Below are 10,786 nucleotides of genomic sequence, written 5' to 3'. Positions count from 1 at the left end.
CTGGGGCTGGTGGCCATGGCCTCTGGCTCGGCAAGGCCGGTGCTGGGCGTGTGGCCAGGGGAAACGGGGCCGGGTGGCTCTCGGGGACAGGATGGTCCCCGGAGAGTTTGAGCGGCAGCTCTTGGCTGATGCTGGAGCCTCTCATGGCTCCGCCAAGGCCTGTGGTAGCCCCAAACTGGGGCGTGGTGCCCAGTGGTGGGGGGACGCGGGGTCCCCTCCCACCCCTCGAGCCCCTCTTGGGGTTGGGGACAAGAGCGGGGTCCCCAGGAGGTGTAGCTGGTCCCGGTGGGATGACAATCCTGGCCCCGGTGCTGAGCGGGGATGGGCACCGGCACTGAGCCCCACTTTGGGACGTCCCAAAGGCACCCACCTGGGTACTGCCACCGTCACTGGGCGCTGGCGCTGCTCCAGGCCACCCCATGGGACACCAGCCCCGCTCCCGGGGCAGATGCAGGGCAGGCAGCTGGGGACCGCAGTGGACACCCTGCTTTGGCAAGCCCAAAGTCACAGTGGGATGGCCACCACCAGCAGGTCTAGACCCCATGGTGACCTGCAACCTGCCCACCTCTCGGCCCCCTTGGGCAACAGCAGACCAGGGCCATGGCCCCCTGGTGAGCAGCTCTTGGGGGCTCTTTTGGCTCCCGGCAGCCCCAGCTTTGGGGGCACGGAGGGGTCCCCGATGCAGCCCAGGGGTCCCCATGGCTGCAACAGGGTGCAGAACATGGGGGCTGACCCTCACCCCAACTCTTCCCTCTACTGCTCCCAACCCTGCCCCCCCCCCTCAAAGTTCTCCTCCCTTGGGCTCAGGGGGGGTCTCATGTCCCCCCTCCTCACCACCAGCTCCCCCTTGGCAGGTCCCAAAACCCCCCAGAGGGTCTTGCCCCCCAGGACAGATGACTGGACGCAGTGGGTTCAGCTCCGTTGGTCTTTACTGGCTTGGGGGGATGCATGGGGCTGGAGGGGTGGGGGCCGCGGTAGCCTGGGCAGGGGGCTCCACGCACAGCCCCGTCCCACCTTAGGGACATCAACATGCTACAGACGCAGCTGGGGCTGATGGGTGCTGGAGAGGAACAAGCAACCCCCCCCAAAAATACAGGTGGTGACAACAAGCTGCATGTCCCCAAGTCATCTCAGATGGGGAGAGAAGATGATGAGATGAGAAGAGGATGAGAAGAGAAGATGGTGATAGGAGAAGATGAAGAGAAGATGAGCAGAAGAGAAGCGAGAAAGAGGAAGAGAAAAAGGATCAAGAGACAAGAGGGGAAGGCAACGAGAAGAAGCCCAAGGAGCGAGAAGGAGGACACAAAGAGAAGATGACGAGAGCATCTTGGAGAAGGCCAAGAACAGATTGGGGAGAAGGCCAAAGAGGAGGAGAAGGCCAAGAAGAGGAGAAAATGACATGAAAAGGAGAAGATGACAAGAGGAGAAGGCCAAGAAGAGGATGACAAAAAGAGGAGAAGGAGGAGAGAAGACAAGAAGAGATGAGACAAAGAGAAGAGACGAGCCGGTTGCTCTCCAGCCCTGTTCCCAGGGGGCTTGGACACAGCGCTCTGCTCCGGCCACCACTGTGGCCACACCATGGTCACCCCCATGGAGCTGCTCCCCATGGAACGCGTCCGGGTCCCTTTGCACCTGGCTGGGGGCTCCTTGCAGGGCCCAACCCCGACGGCCAACAGTCACCAAGCGAAGGAGTCCCAGCTCCCCGGCTCCATGGCCATCCCCTGTCCGGGCCCTCTCCGTGCAGGTGCCATCACCAGCAGCAGCTCCATGATGTCCCCGGGGGTGGGGTGCTGGGGGTCGGGGAGGGGCAGGGGGGCTTCTCCCCATCCTGCTGCCACCCATGGCCACCGAACTGGGCGTCTCACGGCCAGGCATCCTCCTCCAGCCCCTTGCGCTCCCGCGGCACCCAGGCGGGCTCCAGGAAGGAGGAGAAGACGCTCTGCAGAGCCCCCCAGGGCTTGTGCTCCCCAGGCTTGGGGGACCGGGGGGCCGCCCCATAGCCCCGTGGGGTGGGGATCCTGGAGGGCTTCTTGTGGGGCTGGGTGTCCAGCCGGGGCTTGGCCCGGGGGCGCGGGGAGGGCGCGGAGAGGGAAGGCACCGCTTTGGGGACCCCAACGGCGGGAGGGGGCTCCGTCAGCTCCCCCAGCTCGTCCTCCCCCAGCGCCCAGTCGGTGTCGGACTCGGGCCCCCCCCCGCGTCTCCCGGGTTTCCCAGGAAGCCGGGAAGCAGCAGCTTTCGTCGGAGGAGCTGGAAAGAGCCGGCCGGCGCCCTGCGTCCACCATTTCGGGGGTGGCCGGCGGGGGGGGGGCCATTCCCGCTCCCGTTATTCCCGCTCCGCCGGCCATCCTGCTTGGCGAAGACATTGAGGGAGGACGAGGAAGAGCTGGAGGAGCAATAAGCCGAGTCGGCGGGGCCGGGGGGGGGGCGGCGGAGGCGGCGGAGGTCCCGTTGGGGGGGTCTCCCCGTCTTCCAGCTGGGCCATCAACCGCGTGTTGGCCAAGAATTCCTCTTCCAGCCGTCGGAAGAGCTGTTGCTCCTGGCCGGGCTCCAGCCGCAGCGGGGCTCGTAGCCCCCAGGCCAGCTCGTCGCCATCAGGGGGCTCGCCGGGGACCCCCTCTTGTAGGGAGGAGCGGCGGGTGGGGGTCCGGCCGCGGGGGGGGGGGCTCAGCCCTTGCCCAGGAGTGTTGGCCGTCGGGCCGGCGGCTGATGAGGAGCAAGGGTTGGGGGCCCGAGGGGCGACCGTGGCTACGAGCCCGCGGCGGGGGCCGGCCCGGCCCGTTGGGGACCCGAGAACGACCCCGTTCCTGGGGAGGGGGGCGGGGGGGGAGGGGAGGGCTGAGCCCCCCGGGGGGGGGTCCCGGCGGCGGGGGGGGGCAGCTCTGGGCGGACGAGGCGGAGGAGTCGCTGTCGCCTGAGCAGCGGCGGGCGCGGGGCCTGGGGGGGGCACAGAGGGGAGGGGTGGAGGGTGTCAGGGGACTGGGGGGGGGCAAGGCACCCCCCACTGCACCCCCCCCCCCGAATTTACCCCCCATTGCCCCTCCCCATTCCCCCAGTGCCTCCCCCATTGCACCCCCCTGCCCTTTTGCCCCCCTCCCCTTGCCCTGCCATTGCCTCCCCATTGCCCCCTTGTACTGCCCCCCCCCGCCGTTCCCCCCCTGTTCCCCCCCCATTGCCCTCCCACTGCCCCCCCATTGCACCCCCCCACTCCCCCCCCAAATTCCCCTCCATTGCACCCCTGTTACACCCCCCATTCCCCCCCCCCATTGTACGCCCCCCCTTGAAACCCCCCCCATTCTCCCCCATTCTCCACCATTGTACCCCCACATTGCATCCCCATTCTCCCACCACTGACCCCCCCCATTGCCCCCCCATTGTCCTCTGCACCCCCTGCCATTACCCCTCCATTGCATGCCCATTAGCTCCCCCTTGCCCCCCCCTTCTCCTCCCCCCTATTGCACACCCCGATTCCCACGTTGCACCCCCCCATTATCCCCCGCACTGCCCCCCCCATTGCCCCTTTTCCCCCCATTGCCCCAATTCCCCCATTGCCCCCCCCATTCCCCTCCATTGCCTCCTTATTGCACCCCCCCTCATTCCCCTCCGATTCCACCCCCCCATTGCCCCCCCACTACCCTCCCATTCCACCCCCATTACTCCCCCTGTTCCAACCCCCCCCATTTACTCCCATTTCCCCCGTTCCACCCCCATTGCACCCCCAATTTCCCCCCCATTAACCCCCACTGCACCCCCCCATTTCCCTCATTGTCTCTCCCATTGCACCCCCCCATTCCCCCCCCATTGCACCCCCCTCATCTCCCCCATTGTCTCTCCCAATGCACCCCCCATCTTCCCCATTGCCCCCCCCACGCCAACCCCTCATCTCCCCCATTCCACCCCCATTTCCCCCCATTACTATCCCATTCCACCCCCATTTCCCCCCCATTGCACCCCCAATTTCCCCCATCCCACCCCCTATTCCACCCCCCCATTTCCCCCATTACCCCCCATTGCACCCCCACTTTCCCCCCGTTGTTCTCCCCCATTTCCCCCCCCCCCCCCATTCCAATCCCATTTCCCTCCCATGGCACCCCCCCCCCCATTTCCCCCATTCCACCCCCATTCCCCCCTATTCCACCCCCCATTTCCCCCATTTTCCCCCCATGACTCCCCCATTCCACCCCCCCCATTTCCCCTAGTGTCTCCCCCATTTCCCCCCCCCATTCCACCCCTATTCCACCCCCCCATTTCCCCCCCATGACTCCCCCGTTCCACCCCCCCATTTCCCCTAGTGTCTCCTGTATTCCCCCCCCATTTCCCCCCCCATTCCACTCCCATTGCCCCCTCATTTCCCTCCATTCCACCCCCCCCATTTCCCCCCCCATTCCACCCCCATTGCCCCCATTTCACCCCCCATTGCCCCCCCATTACCTCCCCCCATTTCCCCCATCCCACTCCCCCCATTTCCCCCACTGCCCCCCAATTCCACCCCCCCATTCCCCCTCATTCCACCCCCAATTTCCCCCCGTTGTCTCCCCCATTCCCCCCCGCCCCTCTCCGTCCCCCCGCCCCACCTGCCAATCATCGCCCTCTGGGGGGCGTGGCCACGCCAGGCCACGCCCCCCGCCGCGCGCACTGCGCATGCGCGTTGGCAGCGGCGGGAAGCAGCGGCAGTGGCGCCGGTGGGGGGGGGGGGGGGAGGAACCCCATGGGACCCACAGAGCCCGGTGGTGTGGGGCAGGATGGGCCGGTTCCCTCACGGGGGACGAGGCCTTTGCCCCAAGGCAGGCCCCAGCCCCACGGCGGGGCGTCCGCCCCGCCGTGGGGCTGGGGCCTGCCTTGGGGCTGAGGCCTGTCGTGGGACTGAGGCCTGTCGCGGGACTGAGGCCTGTCGTGGAGTTGGGCCCTGCTGTGGGGCTGAGGCCTTGCCGTGGGGATGGGCTCTGTTGTGGGGCCGGGCCTTGTCATGGGTCCGAGGCCTTGCCGTGGGGGTGGGGCTGAGCCCTGTCATGGGTCTGAGGCCTTGCTGTGAGGTTGGGTCCTGTTGAGCTGAGGCCTTGCTGTGGGTCTGTGGCCTGCCATGGGGACGGGCCCTGCCGTGGGGCTGAGGCCTTGCCGTGGGGTTGGGCTCTGTTGTGAATCTGAGACCCTTGCCTTGGTGCTGGGCCCTGATGGGCTGAGGCCCTGCCATGGGGCTGATGCCTGCCATGGGGCTGGGCCCTGTCGTGGGGCTGAGGCCTCGCTGTGGGGCCGGGCCCTGCTGGGCTGAGGCCTTGCTGTGGAGCAGAGGCCTGCCATGGGGCTGAGGCCTTGCTATAGGGCTGGGCCTGGGTGGCGGTGGGGGTTCCCCAGCTGGGCTGGGCTTCCTTCCCCTGGCACAGAGTAACAGTAGGCGATCGTCCTCCCCACCCCACCCCAGGCAGCACCCATGGGTGCCCTACCTGAGCGTGCTGGCTGCCCGCGGCTCAGCGGGGCTCCTGGAAGGGCTGGCAGAGCCGGGCAGAGAGGCCAGGCCCCCCCCGTGGGGGCAGCCCATCCTGCTTGGCACCTGACGGTGGCTTCGGGATGCCCGTGTCCCCCGACACCCTTGGGTTGGTGGCCGCCCCTCTCTGTCCTGGCGTGGCTGCTGTCGCCCCCGCCCGAGGTGGGGGCCGGCTGCGCGGGAGCGGCGGGGGGGTGCTGGGGCTGGGGGCGCAGGGTGCGGGGGAGAAGCTGCCGGGAGCTGCTTTTTGCGGGGAGAAGCCCGGGGCGCGGGGCTGGGGCAGGCGGTGAGCTGGAAACAGAGACACCGTGGGGGGGTCGGCGAGGGGCATCCCTTGTCACCCACATCCCCCCTCGTGTCATGCTGGCACCCGCCTTTTCCAGCCAGGCTTGGCTTAATCATCTCGGGAATTAATTTGGCCAAAAACCCGCTTTTTCTCCCTCCCCTTTTCCCCTTTTCAGCCGGATCGGTTCCCGGAGCAGCCCAGCCCCAGGGAAAGGAGCCCCACGGAGAGCCGGGAGTGACGAAACGGGGTGAGGTGGGGGCAGCACCAGCCGTGGGGGGCGGTGAATGGGGGGTCCCTGGGCTGGAGGCGGCAGGTGGGGGTCCCCGGGGGTCACTCACCGAGGGAGGAGCAGCGGCACGGGTCGTGCTTGTCCAGGTAATGTTCCAGTGTGTCCCAGCCACCACCGACGCGCACCATCACGTGGCTCCTCAGCACCTGCAGGCGGGGGGGGGGGACAAGCCCGTCACCCTGCCTGTCCCCCCAGCACGTGGCCAAAAAGCCACCCCGCTCCTGGGATGCCGCGAACAGCCCCCCCAGCTCCCCGACGGGGGGCAGCTCAGGGGCCCACCCCACCGTGGGGTCCCTCCGGACGGGTCCCCACTGCACCCAGGAGTGGGGAAGGAGGAGTAGGGGGCGGGGGGGGGCGTTGGGGTGGGAGACGCGGGGGGCGGCTCTTACTCGGACGAAGATGAGGGTGCTGGAGTCGCCCACTTTGTATTTACCCTCGGAGACCTTGACCATGGGGAACTGCGAGGGGCAGGAGCAGCAGCTCAGGATCTCCCGCACCTGCAGAGGGGGGGAGAGGTCAGTGGGGCACAGACCCCCCCCCGCCCCACCTATAGGGCCAGCCCCTATAGATAGGAGCGGGCGGAGGGGCTATTTTGCCCCACGGAGAGGCGGGAAGCTGGCTTGTCCCCCGCTTCGTGCCCGTGCTTGCACCTGCGGGCAGCACGCTGCCTGTACCTGCTGGGAAAAAGCTGGGTGGGGAGCACCCACACGCTGTGGGAGGGGGGCCCCGGGGCAGGGGGGGGGCTTCCCATGCCGGCCACCCCTGAGCAGGCTGAGAACGGGCACAACTCGCTTCATCTGCCCGCCATCCCCACTCCCTGGAGTCCACCCGCTCTGGGACCCCTGGGTATGAGGAGCTCAGAGCCACCCCAAAACGGGGAAGGGAGAGGAAATCCCCCCCCCCCGCCCCCCAGCCCTGCTAATCCCCAGTCCACGAGGGATTCCCCCCCCCTCCAAGCACCCTGCTTTGGGACAGGGACCTCCAGCGCCCCGCTGCACCCCACATCCACCAACAGAAAAGGGTTAAAGCCCCACTTTTTTTTGCCTCCCCCCAAAAAAACTTTGATAAGAAGACGAAGGGAGGGTTTGGGGGGGGGGGGGGCGCTAAACCAGGAGACCCCACCCTCCGTGGCCGTGGGGCTGCCGCCTGCCCGCCAGCTGCCTGCTCTATCTGGGGCGGCCGCCCGGCCGGGGGCTGACGTCAGGGATTAGGCCGGGAGCCACGGGGGGACGCGGGGACGCGGCCGCATCCTGCCCTGGCCCAGGGTAGGGCGGGGGCGGGGGGGGGCGGGAGGGGGACAACACACGCAGCGCTGCCTCCCCCATCCCTAAATTTGTTGCTTTTTTTTTTTTTTTTTAATAATTCCTCTTTTTTTTTTTTTTGCAGTTCTGCCTTTCTGCCCATCGCAGGGCTTCGGTCAGGGCAGGATCCGGCCCCTCCGGTTCCCATTTTCCATCCGGGGCAGCAGCTGGATGGCAAGGTCAGCCCCAACTGGGGAAACTGATGCACGGGGGGGGGCGGGTCGGCTGCAGTGAGGGGGGGGTTCCTGACCCTGCTGCCATCACGGGAGGGGGGGAGCAGCCGGGCCGGATCCGGCACCCTCAGGCTCCTCCCCGGCTCCAGCGCTGCCCATAAAAGCTGATGGCGAGGAATTACGCAGCCCGGAAAAATGCAGCTGGGGTTGGCAGCATCTGGCTGGGGGGGGGCTTGGGGGGGGGGCAACAGCAGAGAAGGGGACACCCCCCCACATACACACCCCCCCCCTCCTCTTGCAGCAGCACTGGGTGGAGGGGGGGGTGCAGGATGCTCCCCCCGCCCCCCCAGCGTGGTGGCTGTGGGACTTCACGAGGAATCGGGGTTTCAATTAAAAAACGGCTTTGAGCTTAGGGAGTCAGGGGAGGGCAGACACGCCCCCCCGCCGTGTGTCCCCCCCCCCACTGTGTCCCCTCCCTCATCCCTGTATTAATCCGCTGCCTCGCATGAGGGCCGGATCCTGCACCCAGCCCGGCTTTAATCCCTCCTGAGCCTCCCAGCCATGGCGGGGGTGGTGTGTGCGTGTCCCTGCACCCCAGCTTGTGGAGGGGACACCCCCGCCCACCCCCACCCCACCTTCTTGAACACCCCAAATCATGGCTGTGAGCAGCCGGGATGTCCCCATGTCTCCAGGGACAGAACCCCAAGGTGCTGGCGGGGAGGAGGAGGGCCAGATCCGGCCAGGAGAAGGTTCCCGACGTGGGGATTGCTGTGTCCCTCCCGCTGCCGGGAGGAAGTGGCCGGGGCGGAGGTCACACCCGCGTGCCCCCTGTGATTATGGCCACGGCCACCAAAATAACGCCTCCTGACATCAGGAGGCTCCACAGGACATGTGGGCCTGGCTGGGCGGCCGAGGACCTCCCACGGGCCACGGAGAGCCTGGTTGGGTGGACAGAGGGGACCTCCCACGGGCCACGGAGAGCCTGGTTGGGTGGACAGAGGGGACCTCCCACGGGCCACGGAGAACCTGGTTGGGTGGACAGAGGGGACCTCCCACGGGCCACGGAGAGCCTGGTTGGGTGGACAGAGGGGACCTCCCTGGGCCATAGAGCACTCCATTGGGCGGACAGACAGGACCTCCCACAAGCCATAGAGACAGACAGGACCTCCCAAGGGCCATAGAGCAGCCTGTTGGGTGGACAGACAGACCCTCCCATGGGCCATAGAGCAGCCCGTTGGGTGGACAGAGAGGACCCAAGCACAAGGCTCGCAGGGGAGCACGTCTCACCAGCTCATCCAGGTTCTTCAGGTCACAGAGGGTGATAGGCCGGGCCCTGCTGGGGTAGGTGGCCACCTGGAGGTCCCGGCTCTCCTGGCGCATGCCCAGCACGCCATAGCCCATTTGGTCCCTCATCTCCTCCTCAATCTCCTCCTCCATCTGGATCAGCATGGGGGCCAGCATACCAAACTTGGAACCCCTCCTGGCCACCTCCAACAAGCAGAGGACAAAGTTCTTCTCGTTCTTCTTCAGCACCAAGTCATTGGTCTCGAACATGAGGACATCCTGGATGCCGAGGTCCTGCCGGCACCACTGGATGAAGTTGGAGACGTTATCCCGGGCGATAAAGGAACCGGGCACCACATTCTTGGCTTGGAAGATGACCTCGTTCTGGGGGACGCGCATATGGGCGGCCACCTCAGGGTGTCGCTGCTGGAAGTCCAGGGCGATGCGGTTGACGTTGTTGGCGTGGCGGCAGAGGTGACAGCCCGTCTCCAGGCTCTCCAGGAAGGTGTCCACCTGGATGTCCAGGTCATAGAGGGTGTTGAACCACTCGGCCAGGTCCTCCTTCATGGCCTCCAGGTACTCCTCGCTGGAGCGGAAGGGACGGATGCTCTTGGAGGCGGCCGACTGGATGTGGCTCGGGTCGGCCATGGCGAGCTGGTGGCCCTGGTGTGGGGGGGGGACAACGGGTGCTGTGACAGACAGGTGTGGGCAGGCAACACCCCACAACCCCCCCAGCATGTCCCCCACCAGCAGTTCCTCCCCTGGCCACCCTGTTGTCCCCCCTCAGCCCTGGTGACCTACTCCGTGCCTCAGTTTCCCCCACATCTTACCCATGGGCAGGGGGGTGGGGGGGGGTCACCATCCCCCATCTCCAGAACCTGCCTGTCCCCACAGCACCTTGTGTCCCCTCCCCACACTATGTCCCCCCCCCCTCTGCCCCCAGGGTTAGTGAGTCACTTGTCACCAGTGTCCCCCCTTCCCCAGACCCCCATTGTGGGACTGTGGTGGAGAACCGCCGCCCCCCCTCCCCCCCCCCCAAAAAAGCTGCCCAGTCATGGTGCGTGTCCCCATCCTGGGTGACAGCAGGTGACACCCTGAGGGCCTGTGGCTGCCCCTTGGGGGGGGGGGGGTATGCCGGGCCCCAGCATTTGGACATGGGGGGGGAGCTGCACCTGGGGGAGCCCCCTCCCCCCCTCTCCCCGACCTGGGGGAGGGGGGTGTCCAAGAGCTGGTGACCCCCCCCCCCCGCCCCCAGCTGACACACCCTGGGGGTGTCCCTGCTCCTGGGGACAGTGTGTCTCCACCCTGGGGGGCACTGGGGGGGGCTCTGCCCAAGGGTGGGGGCTCCTCCACTTGGGGTGGTGTCTGCTGGGGGACGGGGGGTGTCCCTCCCTGTTGGGGGAGGATGGCGGGGGGGGTGGAATCTCTACGGGGGATGGGGGACACAGTATCTGTACCCGGGGGGGGTCTCCTTTCCCTTGGGAGGTGGGTGTCTCTTTCTCGGGGGCCCTTTCTGTCGCGGGGGGGGGGTGTGTGTGTGTCCCTGCTCCGGGGCGGTCTGTCGGTCTGTTTGCGGGGCGCGGGGGGGGGTGTCCCTGCTCCGGGGCGGTCTGTCGGTCTGTCTGCGGCGGAGGGGGGGGGGGGGAAGCGGGTCAGCACCTGCGAGGCAGATGCCGACTTGTGCGGGCGACAGGCGGTGGGGGGGGGGGGGCGGGACGGGGACGGGATGCCGGGGGGGGGGGGGGGGACGGGACAGGGATAGAAACCGCCCCCCCCCCCCCGCCTTCCCCGAGCACTCACCGCCGGCTCCGCGCTCCGCTACCGCCGGGCCGGGCCGCGCCGCCCGCCCGCTCCCCGCTGCGGGCCGGGCCCCCGGCCTCCGAGCGCCGGGGGGGCCCCGCCGCCGCCGCCGCCGCCGCCCGGCCCCGCGTAGCCCCCGCCGCCATTCGCCGGCCCCGGGGGACGCGGAACGGG

At 67.8% G+C, this 10,786-nt stretch overlaps 1 protein-coding gene across 1 annotated transcript; it reads right to left on the bottom strand.

Moving 5' to 3' along the window:
• Positions 1–922: 922 nt before the first annotated feature.
• On the bottom strand, positions 923–10,712 carry GAS2L1 (growth arrest specific 2 like 1). The gene is given in 10 exon segments (XM_054219795.1): positions 923–2,170; positions 2,173–2,458; positions 2,460–2,644; positions 2,646–2,934; positions 5,439–5,515; positions 5,517–5,770; positions 6,104–6,200; positions 6,444–6,551; positions 8,816–9,475; positions 10,613–10,712. Coding segments are annotated over 9 exon segments (2,250 nt in total). The 5' UTR covers positions 9,461–9,475; positions 10,613–10,712; the 3' UTR covers positions 923–1,861.
• Positions 10,713–10,786: the final 74 nt, after the last annotated feature.

Source organism: Rissa tridactyla, chromosome 13, assembly GCF_028500815.1.
Source record: "Rissa tridactyla isolate bRisTri1 chromosome 13, bRisTri1.patW.cur.20221130, whole genome shotgun sequence".
NCBI classification, from domain to species: domain Eukaryota; kingdom Metazoa; phylum Chordata; class Aves; order Charadriiformes; family Laridae; genus Rissa; species Rissa tridactyla.
Note: the sequence above shows the minus strand (reverse complement) of the source record. Positions and strands in the feature narration are given on the sequence as shown.